Source organism: Hypanus sabinus, chromosome 10 (assembly GCF_030144855.1).
Source record: "Hypanus sabinus isolate sHypSab1 chromosome 10, sHypSab1.hap1, whole genome shotgun sequence".
NCBI classification, from domain to species: domain Eukaryota; kingdom Metazoa; phylum Chordata; class Chondrichthyes; order Myliobatiformes; family Dasyatidae; genus Hypanus; species Hypanus sabinus.
The window spans coordinates 104,680,760-104,700,664 of record NC_082715.1 but is presented as its reverse complement, the minus strand read 5'-3'; the positions used below and the strand labels follow the sequence as shown (position 1 = coordinate 104,700,664).

General features: G+C 39.4%; 1 protein-coding gene across 2 annotated transcripts in view; it reads left to right on the top strand.

Annotated features, from left to right (window-relative positions):
* The window catches only part of ahi1 (Abelson helper integration site 1), a 191,103-nt gene that overhangs the window by 139,369 nt on the left and 31,829 nt on the right, over positions 1 to 19,905 (top strand). For both annotated transcript variants that reach the window (XM_059982486.1, XM_059982485.1), the window contains exon 23: positions 11,098 to 11,166. In XM_059982486.1, the coding sequence (XP_059838469.1) occupies positions 11,098 to 11,166 (69 nt within the window). The remainder of the gene's footprint in view (positions 1 to 11,097; positions 11,167 to 19,905) is intronic.

Sequence of the window (19,905 nt, the reverse complement as noted above, 5' to 3'; positions counted from 1 at the left end):
AATGTTCTCAGACCTGGAACATTAGCTCTGTTTCTCTGTCCACAGATACTGCATAACTTGCTGAGTAATTCATATCTTTTCCTGTTGTCATTTCTCGTGTTATCTTAATTCATCTGAGTATTTTATTGTGGTTCTGACCTCTGCTGCATATTGAATGGGATAGAATTTCCCAAAGGGCAGGATTTCTCATTTCTGTCACAAGACTAGCAAGAGATGGAGAATTCTGCTGACAATTGATAAAAATGGATTTTTTTTTTTTGTAAATATATGTAAGCTCTTTTGTATTTTCCATAGCAACTAGCCTATGCATTTTTTGTGCTTTCATGTATAATTTTTCTTTCCTTCAGTTTACAGTAATTGTCAGTATAAGAAGTTCAAAACTTCACTGAATTCACATTCTTTTTCAAAAAAGCCCAACAGAGATATTTATCAAAACCTTTGCTTTCATTCATATTCAATGGTCTCCACCCAGGTTATAGACGAGAGCCAGTTCAATGAGTTCCGATTAGAAGTGGCACTTTATCCAATGTGCCTGAAAATCAAATATATTTTATCCAGGTTTTCTCCATTATTTGCCATGATGTTGCATCTAATTAGTTTTTTCAGGATGTGGGAAATACTGGTCTGATCAACATTTGTTTTTCCATAATCACTTGGTTCTTGCAAAGGTGGTGGTGAGCTTTTGACGTGTTTATCATGAAGGCATTCCTATAATGCTGTTCAGAAGATAGTTAGACCAAATGAAATATATTTTCAAGTTGAGGTGAACCTGCAGGTTGCATATTTCCATGATCTTTTACAGAAATGCCACCAAGGTTCATGAAGTAGGTCAGACACCATTTCACCAGGATGACTCAGACAAGATCTTTCCCAGTACTTGTGCCAGTACCTCAAAACTGAATGACACACATTTTTGAGCCATACATTTAACATGTGTTTCAGATAATAATCCAGGGATTGTTGTACTTGGAGATTCTGCATATTAGTTTGGATCTTTTGCTTAGATTCCCTCAGAACATCCTCATTGCAAGTTCGGCCTTACTGGAGCTGATATATCTGTTTAAACTAATTTCTTCCATTAATCTTCTCAGTAGAGTGAAACATTGGATTGGAAACTGGAAAAAACTCATGATAAAAAAAATTCTTTATAATTTCCCTCAATACGCCAGATGAAGATCTGATGATGTCATAGAGAACTACTGCATAAAAACAGGCTGTTTGAGCCATCCAGTACACCCTGATCTGTTTTTCTGCCTAGTCCAATCAACCTGCAACTAGACTATAGGCCTCCATACCCTTCTCATCCATGCATCTTTCAGTATCAAATATATCTGCAATAGCCAGACAACTCATGAGGTTTCTTGAAAATGCAACATTGTCTTTATTACATTTTAGCCTTGGACTATGTACTCAAGTCTCGTGTTCCTAACTCTGCTAAGGTGCCTGTAGAGGCTAAATCACTGGATATACTTAAAGCAGAGGTTGATAAGTACAGGTACTTAATCAGTAATTAGGTCAAAGAATATGGGGAGAAAGCAAGAGAATGAAGTTGAGAGAGAAAACAAATGAACCATCGTTGAATGGCAGAGCAGACTCAATGGCCTAGAGATAGTATCATTCCCAAGAATAAAGAAGTTCCCTGTGTTGACTGAAGTCAACTGTTTTGCTCTTGCATTATTGAAGAGTTTCTCAGTAATATTTAAGAACCAGGCAAGAAGAGAGTAAAATATTTTTGATAGGTGCTCTATCACCTGCGCAACCTAAGGAAACTAAAAGTGTATAACAGGCCAGTGGTTATTTAGCTCTTGGATTTTAATGCCACCTTTGAAGGATAATATGCAGACCTAGCAATGAACTTATTTCTTTTCTGCTACTTCTGTTCATGTTCCAAAAACAACAATATCGCATTTGCTGAAGATCCTTTGCAGTTTAAATGACCCATTCTGAAAAGATTTTAAAATATCAACATGTTTACATTAGTTATTCTTTTAAAATAAATGACTTGTTACTTTGTGTGAAGCTTCCTAAAAAATTAGGCATCTGTGAATAGTTCACTAATTTTAGGTTAATTAGATTTAGCATGTTGTAGAGTCGACAAAGAGGAAGTTTAAATTTGAATGAAGTATTAGCAGTGGAATTGGCAGAATGAGCTTGATCACATTGAAATTTGACAATGGTTCTGATCATAATGGTTAGCATTCAGCATATCCGTGAGACCAGAATTTCCACATATACACAGTGAAATGCTGAAATCTGTGACTTACAGATATTTGGAAGACCAAATTTATCATTTTACTGTGCTGCTGGGCTCTGCCTGAAGTTGAATGATACTCTCATTGTTGCTGGGAGTTCTTGGTACTGTGGTGCAGTATCACTGTAGGTATTGTAAGACAAAGATATTTTAAAGAATACTTTTAAGGTTGGATTTTAAATATCTGAACATTGAGTACATTTAAAACCATGCAGGTCTCACAAGCAGCAATACACTACCTCTACTTTTGACCCAATTAAAGGCAGACAGGAGTATTTTTGAGCAGGGCTTCTGCACTTCAGAATCAGAATCAGGTTTATTATCATCGGTATGTGATGTGAAATTTGTTAACTTAGCAGCAGCAGTTCAATGTAATACATAATCTAGCTCCTCAAAGCCCATTTGCTCTCACTACAACTCATTGGATTGCAGAGTATCAGCAATTTAAGCCCTCCACCTGCAGTCCCATTAAATATCAGCATGGAAAATGTAAATACCAGACACTGAGTTTTGTCCTTCAAGGTCTCATCCAATATCTCCAGTGTAGTAGAGGAAGAAAACTACCATTAATTCATTAATTTTGTAGCAGCTAGGATATTACTGACTATTGAAATACTTTATAATTCTAATATGCAAGATTTTACATCCAGCGATGTTTGCATTGCACCATTTTTATTCATTCACATGCAAGCTACAAGATCTAAAATAATAAATTTCAATTTATCATTGTTGGTCTCAGAGTAATTAAATATCCTTTAGCACTCAGTCTGCAGCTTGAAATACCTTGGCTGTAGATATATGGAGACATTTCAGTGTGAGGGAATATGGACTTATGAAGTTTTTGTAGTGTAAAAGGAATAAAATAAATCAGTACTTAGAAGGCAGAAGTTCTTTGGTGTTACGCAGCTGACATATAGTGACAAATTTCACCAGTGACAATAAAGGTAATTATGACTTACAATGATAACATTATGAGCACAAATAAAATGATAATGTAAGTCAAATTCTATTAAACAGAGGTGGATTTTACTGATTCTTCATTGCTTTACATCAGTAGTTGATTGGCCTACTTTGTTAAAGTGCCTCAGGCACAAAAGGTTCTGCAGATGCTGGAAATGTTGAGCAATACACACAAAACGCTGGAGGAACTCAGCAAATCAGACAGCATCAATGGAGCAGATTAACTGTTAGCATTTTGAACTGAGACCTTTCATCAGGATTGGAAAGGAAGGTGGGGACGAGGAAGAAGTACAAGCTGACAGGTGATGGTGAGGCCAGGTGGGGAGGAACATGGGTACCTGGGTGATTGTACAGGGGTTGGGGGTGGTGAAGTAAGAAGCAGGAAGATGATATGTGGAAGAGAGAAGGGGCTGAAGAAGATCAAATGTAATAGAAGGGGCAGTGGACCATGGAAGGAAAGGAAGGAGTAGGGGAACTAGATGGAAGGGAGGTGATGGGGGGGTGAGTTTTGTTGAGGTGTCTGCACCTTTACTAGGAATTAAAATGATATCTGCAGAATATTAATTTTAGAACAAAGTAAATAGAATTTTCAGTGTTCCTCTTCCTGTTTTACAAAGGTGAAATTCTGAGGAGTTTTGATAGCATACATCATGAGAACATTTTCTCCAATGGAATCTAGAACTAAGAACATTGTCATAAAGAATAAACTGCTGTATAATGAGATGAAGAAAAGCATAGGAGGTTTATGATTACTGATCTTTTCTCGAGAATTTTGTTTACTTTTGCAATGGAACAGCCAAAACAAAGACGGTGCACAGTCTAATTGTACAACTTGGCATAGTTCCCACCAGCATAGCTGACAGAAAGCAGGTGGCTTTAATATTACCTATAGCTTAGACACATTGTCAAACAATACTAGTACCCAACAGAAATGCCTAGAATCTTAGTACAGTGGAATTAGAAAATGTAAACTTTTAAAATGCAATGCCTTTTTTTTACTATCTGCTGGCTTACTGTCCATTCTATTGCACTATACTCAAAAAAATGTTGTCTATTAATTAAAAAATGGAACCCTCAGTAAATAAAATCCAAACTCATTCTGAGTTTGTACAAGTTTATCAGTGTTTCTCACTAACAAAAAGTATGCTTAATGAGATGAAGTTCCTGATGTTTGTAAGACTGACAGCTCATCCCTGATTTGGAATGGTTCAAGTTGTGCACATCCTTCAGAATTGACACCTATGGTTGAAGCAATATGGTTTTCATTTAAATGTGGTTGGCTACTTTTATTTGCTCTTTATGTGCATTTGGCATGAAAGATGTAGAAGAGCAGTGTGTTGCTGCAGTAGTCAACACAGTTTGCCTCACAGCAGGTACTTATGCGAAATCTGCATATTCCCTGTGACCTGTGAATTTCCCCTTGGTATTCCAGTTGCCTCCCAACATCATAAAGACATGATTATAGGATAATTACGTCCTTTAAATTATCTGACAAAAAAAACATTTAAAAAGAGTCGAGGGGCATATGTGAATGTCAGAGGGTGAGTGAAACCAATGGGATTCTTTTGCTAGGAGCCTTCATTGGCCAAATGCGCTCAACAACTTCTTTCCCATGTGGCAATAAGGATGTAAATGGCAACTAGACCAATGCTAGGATCCGTAAGATTAATGTGTGGAAGAAATGAGACTGGAAACTAGTGCAGTAAAACTGGCTCCCAGAAGTCAAGCCAGGTTGGTAGGTCTGTGGAACAGGATTGTGGGGTGTTCAAGTTGGGTAGCAATGTTGAGTCCCTCAGATGGAAAGAAGTACTTGTAAAGAGCTTTACAAGGAATGATCAATGAAGCCCTGAATGATCAGTGGGAATAGAGTGACCACTTCAAATATCAGGGTGGTTTGTGAAAAGAACAACCTTGGAGCAGTTGGAAAAGAGTGGAATTTGAGGGTGGACTCAGATCCCAGAAGGCAGCCAAAACTTTGATGCATGCAATTAAAATTTAGGTTGCACTAGTGTGATTACATGGAAAGTTCTATGTACATAGAAAGTACATAGAAATATTGAGAGTCAACTGGGAATGGAAAAAAAGTAGTTAGCATGGATAGAGTGATATCAACTTTGTCAATTGGTAACTTATCCCTAATTCTGTGAACTAGTTAAAAGGCAAACTGGTGGTGGCCTTAAAAATGGAATTGTAGATGGAGTCATTGCCAAGGCTTGTAATATCCAGGAAGCACAGAAATTAGTTGCAATTAGAGCTCTCAACAGTATATTGTTGAAATGGAAAACTGGATCTCTCAACAATCTCGGTACCAGAAACTATATCTCTTGGACAATCTACCTGGCCTACAAAGAGATTTCAGGCTATACTTAATCTAAAAACAGAATGCTAGCATCTTGAAAGGGCAGAAATAAAACAATGATGAAGCTGGGGAAAAGATCCATGATCGAGGAAGAAATGCACTTGAATCTGGTTTAGACAAGCAGCAGGTGGGAAACATTATGCTGTTGTACAGTTTTGAAGTGTTTTCTTAATATTAATGTTTCAGGGATTTGGAAGTCAAATGTGAGAGATGAAATGCACACCAAGAAAGATGAAGCACAGGCATGATTAGAAGGTGGGCAGTGAAGATTTTGCAATGTATTTGGGGCTCAAATTTATCCATAATTGGAATTAAGGGACTTCCAGTAAGATGGCAATTGTTTAGTTGCTCCGAACTTTTGCTCCGTTATTCTTCTTATCTTTGCACTATATGTCTCCCTTCTTAAACCTTACTTAGGTATTTTATTAGTTCTCTTCTACCTGCCTGTGAACACATCTATCTTATAATGGCTACCAAAAGTACTAAAACCGGGAAAAAGGAAACTTCTATGGCTTTGCCGGCTGACATTCTCGCTGTTCTGGAACAACATCGACAAGATACTTTAATGGATTTTAGAACTGAATTTAGAACTTCTTTCAACCAGCTGAATGTCAAATTGGATCAGATTAATGCTAGAGTGGATGAACATGCTGAACATTTATCTCGCATTGACTTAACTTCTGAAGATTTAAAACGCCATGTTCAATATCTTGAAACTCTCTGCTCCAACCTAGAGGAGAAGAATAATAATTGGAATTAAGGGGACAAACAGTGGACGTGAGATAAAGGAGGAAAAGGCCATTGATGATTCTTACAACCTGAGAATAGAGCAATGCTATAAATTCCATTGGGAGCTGACCATTTTGGAGCTTAAGAAGATTGTTCAACCAGCAAAGCTATGTGTTCATTCTATCCATCTGTCAAAGTGTGACAGTTGCTGTCTATCATCAGAGGGAAAGAGGAGTGTGGTATGGCAGGTGGAGAGGAGTAGTCTGATGTGTTATTATTCAAGCTTATGATGAGCCTCATTTTAACAGTACACAAGGCCACAGGAAAATAGGTCAGCCCTAGGAATGGGGTAGAGAATTAAAGTGATGTGCAACTGGAAACTCAGGGTCAGTAACCTGGTCGTTTATCTGTGCATGTTGCAGCATTGTAGATTCAATTGAATTCAGCAGCTTCTGGTTACGCATTCGGTCAGTGAATTGACTGATTCTGCTATAAAACATCCCTCTGCACTATTGGCTTGGTATATTTTGTCCAGTATTATTGCCTGAGCTGCTTGAGATTCCTCACAACTCTGCATTTTGCAGCATTTTTATTCCTTTGTTTCTGCTTGTCTCTTAGTTTTTAAATGCTTTCATTAATGTTATTTCTCTCCTTATACCCTCATGAACCCATCAACTAGGTAATTTCAATGACAGATTTTCACCATGGCAATCCTGACCTCTCCCTAACAGGGTATTCCCTTTTACCCTCCCCCGCTTTCTGCTACTTAAGTCACTTATTTTCTTTTTCCACCTCCCCCCTGTTCTGTTTAACTATTTTCAGTTTGAAGCTCCTTCCACAGCTACTGCTTGAGTGTTTCCAGCATTTTCTTTTTATTTCTCATTTCCAGCATTTGCAGCTTTTTTAAATTTTTACTCTCTGTCTCTTCTCCTCACCCTTGTTTCTGTTACCCATATGGCAGCTGCAGATTATTCTGCACTATTATTTCAAGCCACTGATTTGACAATTAAAATGTGCAGTAATCAGTCTAGGCGAGATCTGAGAACACAGCTTTCTGAAGGCTGTTACTTCAGGTTTCTCATGCAATTTTCGTGACTACAGTGCAGAAGACATCCACCTGCTGCATTAGCCTCATCATTTTATGCAGGCTTACCAGTTACAGTACCTCAGACAAGTCTTTAAGGCAGTCGAGCAAGCCATCCTTCCAACATCCTAGGCCATACAAACTGTTTCCAGCTGGCCAGAAAAGTGCATTGTATTCTGACAACAGTTCATTCACAGTCTGCTTTTCTGCAAACATTATTCTTCTAAAATAAAGATCTAAGGGGCATAGCTCTTGGGATTTACACCCAGGCACATATATCTGACCAAACCCATAGACTTCGCTGTTATCATGCAATGTCATTTTGCTATGCTCCTTCTCCTTAGTCAGCATGGTGGCTCTCAAGGGACCCATGAAGTCCAGTTACTTTAAAAATCAGCTTCGCCTTTTTATTTTTTTTAATCTACAGCATAATATTTTTAAGAATTTCTCATGTATTCATTTGAATTACAAACTTGTGGAAAATAATAACCATCAAGGATGTTTGTGGCCAATGTTGCATCGTAAACTTAAGCCACGTCATTACTTGATATCTAATGCGGTTAGATACTCCTGGCTGTTACCTTGTTGATCCCTGCTTAATACAAGGTTGTAAAAAAAAAAGTCTGTTCTTGGGAGTGAGTCATATCACAATTGCAAACCCAGGCATACACCCGCTCTCTCTCAGTTGAAACTTCTCAGTTTAGTTTTAGCGATAGTACATATTGTGAGTAAGCACTTCCACTTCTGGGGGAGTTCCTGGAATTATGTCCCTATGATGAAGCAGCTCTGAGGGAGAATAGAAATTGAAAAGAGAAAAGAGTAATGGAGGAAGATGCTGGAGAAGTTACTGTGCAGATAGAAAGACAAGTGGAAAATAAAAATGAATACAAGATATAATTGAAAGAATAAAATTGATTTATGAGAATGAAGAACCACTTGGGTGACTGTGCGAAAAGTACCCAGAAATGAAATCATGTATTAAGTTCTACTGGTTCCTTTAGAAAGAGCACCTGATGGGGGCAGGAGACCTGAATAATTAAAACACTGCTGTTTAAAGTTATGTACTTTAATACTTTCACAAATATTCTCACATTTTTTTCAAATAATAATGTTTTTGCCCTCAATAAAAGTAACAGTAGTTTCCTTAGGCATTTCATTTAATACCTCTTTTCCTTCATATATCTTAGCCCAGGAAATGGCATCTACTTTTTACTCCCAGGAAAATTTACTTTTACATTATAGTCCTAGGTTCTAGTTCTCACTTTTGCAATAATGATTGAGATGTTCTAGAATTCAAACAACCTGCTATTGGAGAAGTAAGATTTGTAAGTTGAGTCTCCTCTAAGCTCTTGGAAAAGTTTTCATCTGGGTCAAAAGTTCTTGATTAGCAATTAGTTTGAAGATTTTTTGGAAAAACAGGAGAGATTAAAAATGATAGCATTCTTCATAAGAGTCTAACATTCTGTACAAAAAATAAAAAAAATAAAAGTTACCACCACCTGTTCAGAATTCAAAATAAATTTGTCATCAAAGTACATGCATGTCACCATATACTACCCTGAGATTTGTTTTCTTGCAGGCATTTACAATAAATACAAAAATATCAATAAAATCAATGAAAACCTGCACACAAGATGGACAAATAACCAATATGCAAAAAGACAACAAACTATGCAAAAACAAAAAGAAAAAAAAATAGGTAAACAATAAGTATTCAGAAAGTCACTACAGTTTAAAAGTACATTACGTAAAGGGAAAATATAGGCTGCAGATGTAGTTCAGAAGAGGTATATCTAGAAGCTTTGTGAGCAGCCTGTAAAGCATCGCTTTATGTTACCAGCTCCATCTTGGGCACAGCTCACAGTGATAGTATTCTATCTCATGAGTTAGATAGTTTTAACTATGCTCCAAATACTCAGTAGAATGCTCTAAGATACTTGCATTGAGAGTGTATATCTGTAGCATGGATTGTGAGCCTTTCACTTTATAAAACTTTGTAGCTGGTAAAAGGGTGGATATGACTATGAATTCATGTTGAAGGTAATCAGTCTCCAGGTCCAACTGCCCTTCACACTTATTCACTGGAAGAACCTGAACAATTTTAGTTTTGAAACTCTTTCCATTAGTGTGGTCAACCTCATATTTGTAACAGTGGAACTCTTGACGTACGTGTCAATAATCAAGTAGATAATCTTTGCCTTGTGGTTATAAATCCAATTCCAACCTTAGTGAAACAGGAATGGAAAAGCAGAATAAAAGATTATAAAATCTGCCACTTTGTCATAGAATGGACAGTTACTGTATGTATTCTCCTGTTTTATTCAAGGTTTGTTTTGGGATGTTCTGTCTCCATTTTTTCCTTAATGCATGTCATTCTTTTCATGTTCAATAGCAGCCTCATTTTCTATTTCAACTCTATTGATAAACTTCAGGACCTTGCTGCAGGAGTTCCATTTTCCAGTATGGATCTCAGTGTACTAGTTTCACACTTCAACTATCATAACAATATAAGTTTGCCATGCTAATGGAAAGAATTTCAGACTAATATTGTTTTTCTTTAAGTTCAGGGTCTTCTAGTGAATTATAGTGTGAAGAAGTGGAGGAACTTGCAGGCTGATTCATCTGTAATACATTTTTTTGTCTAGAGTAGCAAGTCATGCTCAGCATTTACAAGTTCTCAGTTTCCATGTTGCAACCAAATGTCACGTTAAAACTTTAGGTTGGAGTTCAGCTCCGTTCATCTTCACTTTGAGACGTAGTGAGGCAGATTTGCTTCCCCAGAATCTCAGCCTGCTTGCTCGAGGGCATACTTTCTCTTCCAGCACGGAAGGGCACTGCATTATATTGGGAGGCCATTGCAACATGTCAGCGTGATGTAGTGTAGTGCAGAGCTGTTCCCATCTCAAATGGCCAGCCCCTCATCCCATCTTCAATGGTTGTTTAGTAGATTCACAAAGTATCTAGAATACTTATTTCTGTGTAATTGAATTAAACTCAGCTACAACTCTGGGTATTGGCATGACATTTGTATCTAACATAGAAGCATAAACTGTAAAAACTGAACATGACTTACTACTCCAGAAATGTTGTTTTGTATTTTGCATTAGATAATGGAATTTCTGCAGCAATGTCCTGAGGTTTATAAAGAAAACTAAAATAGGAACATTAAAAAAATTAATTTAAGATATTAAAATACTAAAAGTTGGCAATTATAATTAAACATTTTAAAATTTATCAATATAACAACTAAAAAGATCTATTTATCTTCTGTGGAGTTTGGCTTTCTAACCTTTGACTTCATTGGGTTATTGAGCTTAGGATGCACTCAGCAGGCAGCTTCCTATCTTTAGAGCTGGGAAGTCTGTATAAAATCATCTTCCCTGTAGGATTCCTTAGAGAGTCCACTGGTAGAGCACAGTGATAGCCAAAGACACAACTCACAGAACAGAATAACAATCTGGTCTGGATCTTGTTAAAATCATAAAGTTCTTTGTGACGAAAAGTGTAAGAATCAAATACTTTGATATTTTTTCTAATTCTAAATATTAATCGAGGCAAATTTCAGAAACTATAGTGGTTCTAAAGTCTTCAGGTTGGAACAAAGGATATCATGTGATGAAAAAGGACATAATATTCTGATAACCATTTGCTGGCTTTCTAATGTGCCTCATATTTTGCATATAATGTTTCAATGTATGCTTTTCTTTTCTTTAGACTAATGCAAATCCTTCAATATCGTCAATCAAAGTAGAAGCTGATTCTAATGCACCAGTTGAAGAAACTGTAAGTAAATGTCTGTCACTTAAGAGAATATTCCCTGTAGCTTCATGTAATTGTTACTGTTGCCAAGTTTGGTTTTAATTCATTTTGCAGAATCCATGTGTCACTAGTAATGTTCTAATCCAGGCATGGGCAAACTACGGCCCAGGGGCCATATGCGGCCCATTAAGCTTTTTAATCCGGCCCGCAGAACATGATGAAATTATATTAATAAACCTTGTTAACGTTTTTTCCCCGCAATTCTGGCGTTTTCCCAATAGATGACGCACTCTGTATACATTGACCTTTGATGAGGTGCAGCGTATTACTCCACATTTGCGCTTTACTCTTTGTTCGGCTCAACCTATTTGTGTGAACAGGCGTTCAGCATCATGAACATCAACAAAGCCAGCCACAGATCCAAGTTAACTGACCAACACCTCAGATCCATCCTGAGAATCGCCACAACAAAACTAAATCCAGACTTTGATGCGCTGGCTAAAAAGGGAGACCAACAACACTGTTCCCACTGAAATTTAAAATAAGTTTCTTCGTTGTGTTATGTAAAAAATGCATTTGAAAATATTTTTTTCAATAAGCCTTACATGTTACATGTCATTTCTGTTAAGTGATGGACATGAGTAGTGCGCAGGTGCACGTACGTTCTCAAAATAAAAAATGCGCTCCAGATCAAATAACGCGCTCCGCATACTGGCGCGCTGTCACTGTTCTGTCATTGTGCGGGTCGTTGTTGAGTTTTGGCACGGGGACAATTGAATAAGAAGGAGCAGGACAAGTAGACCTGCATCTACTACCGTTTTTGAAATAAAGACAGTCAGGAGGAGAGTGATGATGATAATATCTTGAAGGATAACAGAATTTTCAGTGCTTTAAAATAATAACTGTTACTATTAAAAAAAGCTGTATTTTATTCATTTAATTTTCAGTGTTTTAAAAGTCATTTCAATAAATAGCTAAATACCATGGGACTTCAGAGACAGATATTTTGTTGTAATGCATTTGTTCATTTTCAATTGAAATTAAAGCATATGTTTTCTACATATCCCATGATATTTTATTTTCTCTTATGAGGTGTATTACCAAAACACTCCGTCCATCTGCTCCTGGTCCGGCCCCCCTGTCAAATTTTAGAACCCTTTGTGGCCCACAAGTCAAAAAGTTTGCCCACCCCAGTTCTAATCACTAATCGTGGTGGGTATGAATCATGTTCTTCAGCCTTACTGGGGCTCCCTGGGTTATGGAAATCTGACTTTACAAAAGTTTTCCCATAATTTTTAAAGATTATAAGATGTTCTGTATTCGTTAATAACTGGATATAGCATAAATTCCGTTCGTTTGGGTGGTGTTAGAGTGCATATAGAAGATATTTGATAAAAAGAAAGAAATAAATGTAACATAGAATGATATAAAGATAGCTACAGTAAACAGATATTTCTGAGTTACAGACCAATCAGTTTGCAGACAGTTCTCAGGAGCAGAACCCTTACATAATCCAGGAATTGCCTGTATATTCGTAAGTCAGGATGGTTCATGACCTGGAGGGAAATTGGCAGATGTTGTGATTTCCTTATTGTGCTTACTACTCTTATTCTTGCCAGTAAAAGGCACAAATTAGTCGATACATTCAAAGTACCTGGCACGGGTATCTGAATTGCATTTTGTAGATATGAAGCACTGCATTCACAGTGTGACTGTGTTTTGTCCCAAATGATGTTCAATCAGTTCAGTGTTGTTGGAGCTGCCTTCATTAAGGCATATAGAGAAATTTCTTACTTGTTTTTGACTTGTGTGTTGATGGGAATAACTTGTGTGTTGATGTGAGTTAGTTACCACAGGCAACCTTTTCTCTCCTTTTTGTGACCACAGTCTTTGTATGGTTGGTTCAGTTGTTTTCTTAGTCAGTGGTGATCCACGAGATATCTGATACAAAGGACCCAATGATGATAAAGCCAGTGGCTGTCAAGTGCAGCTTGTTAAAATCCATTATTGAGATGGTCATCATCTTGAACTTGGATGATCAATGTAAAATCATTGAAAAATAGAAGCATGTGATAGTTATTCAGCCCTTCAACCTTGTTCTGCCATAGAGACTATAAAGCTATAAGAAGCTCCTCAAGTCTGCCATTTATTAGTATCACAGCTGATCCACATCCACCCTTTCTAGGCCTGGCATCTCCTTCACAGCCACAGAATCTCCTGTCCATCCCTCTGACTGTTGAGTTCTGGCTCTGAGGCTCTGCAGGGAGGGGTAAAGCCAGGCACAGTGACAGTGATGTTGAGTCATCACTGTCTCTGTGCCTGGCTTTACCCTTCCCTGCTGAGTCTTGGAGCCAGACATACTGCCACTGGTTGTTGCTGCTGTGGTCCAATGGGTCATCACCTCACAGCAGTATCCAAAGGGGTATACTTGTAGAGAATGGCAGTAGGAGAACCCTGCACTGACTGCTTATGCCCTTAGCCTCTTCTGATGGTCACCCATCTACTATCTGAAGCCTGCACTCTGAATGTCATTACCTCATTAAAAGTTTCATCTAGGAGGTTTTCACCCTCCCAGATGATCCTGAGTACATCCAGCTCCATTTACTTGTAGTCGTCAGGGAGACTGTCAGGTACCCTGAGATCCCACATCTCACAGGAGGAGCATTAAACTGCCTGAACTACCATCCTATCTACACTTGTTATACCTCTCACTTCTCAAGTTAATGTTCTAGCCTGCACCTGTTCTTCCCTAAGCCTGTTGAGCCAAAGCTTGGTCAGTCTTAACACCAGCCACTCTGTATACACCTTGATTCATTTTATTGGCTCCTGCCGAGTCCCTACAGGATCTTTGTGATTGCAGTCTGCCAAAACATTCTGAAAGACCCCAGCTCCTTTTACCCTTTGCACTTCCTCAGCAAGAAATGTCTTTTTATGATGATTGTAGCCCACTAAAAAGTTCCAAAAGGCCCCGAGCTCTTTTCAAACCTCATGCTGACTTACCAATGAGCGTCTTCCTGCGATGATTACAGCCCACTGAAATACGGTTGGCCTTCCTTATTCTCGGGTTCTGCATGCGCGGATTCAACCAGCTGCAGGTCGGGAAAACCTGGAAGTTCTCTCTCCAGCACTCGTCGTTTGAGCATGTACAGACTTCTTATTTGTCATTAATCCCTAAACAATACAGTATAACAACTATTTACATAGCATTTACATTGTATTTGGTATTATAAGTAATCTAGAGATGATTTAAAGTACAGGCAGTCTTTAAGTCGGATTTGTACGCAAGTCGGAACAGGTACTGAGCTGCAAAGCATGTGTAACTAGGCCGCCTAGAAATTATATGATTTGGTGATATGAAACAATATGAGTCAGCTGCACCTTTCCTCATTCCCTGTCACCCCCACTGTTGAACTTGAATGCACGCGAAGTCATTAGTTGGTCATTAACCTACAACTACTTGATGAGTAAAAAACAAACGTTTCTTGAGAGTTTCCTTGGAAGAGGTGGTAGGGGACATAAAAAGCCTAATGATGATGGTAACGCAGAGACGGCTGAGGCCGAGACTGCAAAAAAAAGAAAGCTTCCTTCAACAGAAAATGTGACGAGTCGTACATAAAATATGGCTTTAATGCGACTGGTGTCTTGCACGCTTCAAGCCCCCTGTGTGTGATATGTGGAGACAAGCTGTCTAATGAGGCAATGAAGCCCTCAAAACTTCTTTGGCACCTTGAGTCCAGGCACCCTGCACTTAAAGACAAACCCGTTGAGTTTTTTGAACGGAAAAACCGTGAGCAAGCGTGACAGAAGCAAGTGCTGAGAGCCACCACCTCCACAAATGCTGCTGCTCTGAGAGCGTCGTACTTAGTGGCTAGCTGTATTGCTAAGGCTAAGAAGCCTCTCACTGTTGGTGAAGAATTGATTCTGCCTGCTGCCAAGGACATGTGCCCTGAACTATTGGGAGAAGCTGCAGCTAACAAGATGGCACAGGTTTCTCTTCCAGCTACCACAGTTTCAAGGAGAATCGATGACATAGCGGAGAACATCGAAGCACAGCTGTTGGAATGACTTAACGAGTCACCGTGGTATGGTATCCAGGTCGACGAGTCTACCGATGTCGACAACAGGGCAATACTGCTGGTTTATGTGCCATATATATTTCAAGACGATGTGCATGAGGATATGTTGTGTGCACTGCAGAACTGGGGCAGAACTATTCAAGTCTTTGAATGACTACACGTCAGGCAAACTGGACTGGTCATTCTGTGTTGGAATATGCACAGACAGAGCTGCAGCTATGACTGGACGGCTGTCTGGTTTCACTACCCAAGTCAAAGAGGTTGCTCGTGAATGCCAGTCTACACACTGTGTCATATACAGGGAAATGCTGGCTAGCGGAAAAATGTCACCTGATCTTAACAGTGTGTTGAGTGACATTGTTGAAGATATCAATCACATCAAAGCAAAAGCCCTTAGTTCACGTCTGTTGAGCAGCTTTGCAAGGAAATGGATGCAGAGCGCAAGCGCTTTCTCTTGCACTCTGAAGTCAGGTGGCTATCAAGGGGGAGAGCCCTGGCCAGGGTTTTTGAGTTAAGAGAGCCACTACAGAGATTTCTTTCAGGAGGAAAGTCACCACTGGCAGCACAATTCAGTGACGAGGAGTGGATAGCAAAACTCGCTTATCTGTGTGACGTCTTCAACCTCCTCAATGAACTCAATTTGTCTCTTCAGTGGAGAATGACAACTGTCTTCAAGTTGGCAGATAAAGTGTCTACTTTCAAAGCCAAACTGGAACTGTGGGGACGGCGAGTGGCTAGGGGCATATTTGACATGTTTCCAACATTAGCTGGGATTTTGGGAGAGACAGAGGCTGCACCGTCCTTCTCACAGCTGGTGCGCGATCACCTATCTTCACTGTCGACAGAATTCGAACGTTACTTCCCAACTGCAAATGACCCAAGACCTGCAAAGGAATGAGTCTGTGATCCATTTGTGTATGTCCCCGGTGAGTCATCCATGTCAGCACAGGAAGAAGATCAACTCCTCGAGCTTGCAAATGCCAATGGGCTGAGAAGTATATTTGACATAACATCTCTGCCGGCATTCTGGATCAAAGTCAAGGCTGAATATCCTGAGATAGCCACGAAAGCACTGAAAACGTTGCTTCCATTTCCAACATCGTATTTCTGCGAAACAGGTTTTTCTGCAATAAATGCAATGTAAACTAAATTGCGGAATAGTCTGGACATAAGGAACCCTCTTCGAGTATCGCTGTCTCCCATCACCCCTCGATGGGACCGTCTTGTTGCAGGGAAACAAGCCCAGGGCTCCCACTGATTCAGTGATATTGGTGTGTTGCAATGATTTTATATGTTCATACAAGGAAAATATGCGCTGTGTGTTTAATTTCCAAACATTACTTAAAATGTTATGTTGCTGTTGACTTATAGGTGACTTATAGTTGACTTATCACCTATATTCCGGTTGTGATTAACACCGCCCCCCCCCCCCCACCCTTCGGCCAGTCTGCAAGAATATTATCAATATTAAACCAGTCTGCAGTGCAAAAAAAGTTGGTGACCCCTGGGATATGGTATATATTTTATCTTTCCATGCATATAAATCACTTTATATGTATTTAAATAATTAAACTACTGTGTTGCTTAGTAATAATTGTAGCTTTCATCGGGGCAGGGCCTTTCACATGCTCCATTATTCTCACTTTATCCTTTATAATTGTTCCGATCGTTGACCGACAATAGCCTAATACTTTTCTAATGACCAATGGTGTTTCAACTCTTTCTGATGTCTTTATTATTTCCACTTTAGTTTGAATTGTGATAATTTTCTGTCAAAGAAACAGAAACACTGCGGATTCAGCAGCAGCTGCGGGCTGCAGGTCCTGAGCTCCGCCAGGTCCTGAAGTCCACCCGCACTGAAACGCACTGAGACAGGTTAAATAAGGGACGAGCATCCATGTTTTTTGGTATCTGCGGCAGTTCCTGAAACCAATCCCCCGTGGAAAAGGAGGGCCGACTGTATTGCATAAGACCTTAAGACATAGGAGTAGTATTCGGCCATTCAGCCCTTCAAATCTGCTCTGCTATTCATGGCTGGTTTATTATCCTTCTCAACCCCATTCTTCTGCCTTCTCCCCATAACCTTTGATGCCCTGACTAATCAAGAACCTCGCAATATCTGCTTTGAATATACCCAAATTTCACATCACATGCCGGTGCTAATAAACTTGATTCTGATTCTGACTTGGCCTCTATAACCACCTATGGCATTAAGTTCCACCACCGACACAACCTGCAAATTAACCTTTTGGGAATCCTACATGAGGACTCCCAAGTCCCTTTGCACCTCTGATGTTTTAATTATCTTTCTGTTTAGAGAATATTCTAAGCCTTTATTCCTTCTACCAAAGAGCATGTTGACCATACACTTCCCTATACTGTATTCCATCTGCCACTTCTTTGCCCATTTTCCTAATATGTCTAAGTCCTTCACACTTCCTGCTTCATCAACACTACCTCACCTATCTTTGTATTACCAGCAAACTTGACCATCTATTCTCCTATCTGTGTTCATATTATCTATATAATGCAAAAATAAGTGGTCCCAACATCAACCCCTGCAGAGCACTACTAGCCACCAGCAGCAAATAATAAAAGGCCACCTTTATTCCCACCCTTGGCCTCCCATCAGTCAGCCAATCTTCTATCCATGCTGGTATCTTTCCTGTAATATCATCTGCTTTTGTTAAGCAGTCTTGTGTGCAGTAGTTCTGTGTTGCATCTGCTTCATTTTGGTACACTTCGGTTTACCTAGTGTTACTCTTAGCGTGCTTTTTTTTTACATTGAATTAGTTTTGATGCCCTGACTTGACATAATAGTAAAGAGTGGGATATTTTGGTGCATTATATAAAAAAATAATTTGTATGTGTCAGATGTCTTATCCTTTAGCTTGGTGAGTCCAGCATATTAACCTAACAATTTCGAAGAACGTTTCAAATAATTTCAGAAAGCTCAGGGATCTGGCAATTAAAAATGATACTGAATAAGTTTACAGCATTTGGAAATTAATCAACAGAGTCAAAGTGCAAGAGTTTATTACATTGCAATTTAATTGTCAATGTGCCAAAAAATTCTACAATATTTTAGCAGGAGTAAAATTCAAAGTTCATGAGCTGGAAACTGTCCCTAACAGATGTAAGATTTGTTTTCTGAGTCAAAGAAATGTTTGTTTACTGTATGTGGTACCTTTCATAACCCCAGTTTTGAAGAGCAGACAATGTTATACTCAAGGAAGTACAGAGACCAATATGTGCTCACCAAGATTCACAGGATCTTTTATGTTCATCTAACAGAGTAAGTCGTTTTACAGACGAGCAAGGATATAATTGATCAAAGTTACAGGGAAGTAGTCACCCTGAAGTTGCAGGAGGCGAATAGATGGGTGACTGTCAGGAGAAATGGAAATAGGCAGTTTGAGCAGAGCACCCTTGTGGCTATTCCCCTCAAAAGCAAGTATTCTGCTGTGATACTTTTGTGGGCATGGCAACCAGGTTACAGGCACACTCCATGGGTCTGTGGTACAGAAGGGAAAGGGAGAGAAGAAGGGAGTGGTAGTGATAGGGACTCGATAGTGAGGGGAACGGACAGGAGATTCTGTGGACGTGAACGGGACACCCGGATGGTATGTCGCCTCCCAGGTGTCAGGGTCAGGGATGTCTCATATCGCGTCCACAACGTTTTGGAGAGGGCGGGGGAGCAGCCAGATGTCTTGGTACATATTGCTACCAATGACATAGGAAGGAAAGGCAACAAGAGAATTTAGAGAGCTGGGTAGAAAGCTGACAAGCAGGACCTTCTGGGTAGTAATTTCTGGATTGTTGCCTGGGCCATGTGCCAATGAGAGTAGAAACGGGATGATTTGGCAGATAAATGTGTGGCTGAGAAGCTGTTGCAGAGGGCTTCAGGTTCTTAGATCATTGGTATCTCTTCTGGTGGAGGTATGACCTGTTGCACATGAACCTGAGGGGGATTAATATTCTCGTGGGCAGGTTTGCTAGAGCTGTTGGGAAGAGTTTAAACTAACTTGGCAGTGGGGTGGAACCAGAGTGAGGGGGCTCAGGAAAAGACGGAAGGTAAAAAAGTAAAGATAATGTGTAATCAGACTGTCAGGAAGGGCAGGCAGGTGATGGGACTTAGTTGCAGCCAACAGGCTGAGTATCAAATCATTAGGGATACAGAATCAGAAAGGATAGCAAATATGATACTCAAAGCGTGTATCTAAATGTGAGTAATGTAAGAAGTAAGGTGGATGATGTTGTTGCACTACTACAGATTGCCAGTAATGATGGAGGGATAGGAAGGTAGGCAAAGGGGGTGGTGTGGCTCTACTGGTAAAGAATGGCACCAAATTAGTAGAAAGATGGGGATGCAGTGGATGTTGTATATTTGGACTTTCAGAAAGCCTTTGACTAGGTCCACACATGAGGCTGCTTACCAAGTTAAAAACCCATGGTATTACAGGGAAGTTACTAACATGGTTAGAACATTGACTGATTGGTAGGAGGCAGCAAGTAGGAATAAAAAGATCCTTTTCTGGTTGGCTGCCAGTGACTAGTGGTGTTTCACAGGGTCAATGTTGGGACAGTGTCTTTTTATGCTATATTTAAGTTATTTGGATGATGGAATAGATGGCTTTCTTGCCAAGTTTGCAGATGATACAAAAATTGGTGGAGGGCAGGTAAAATG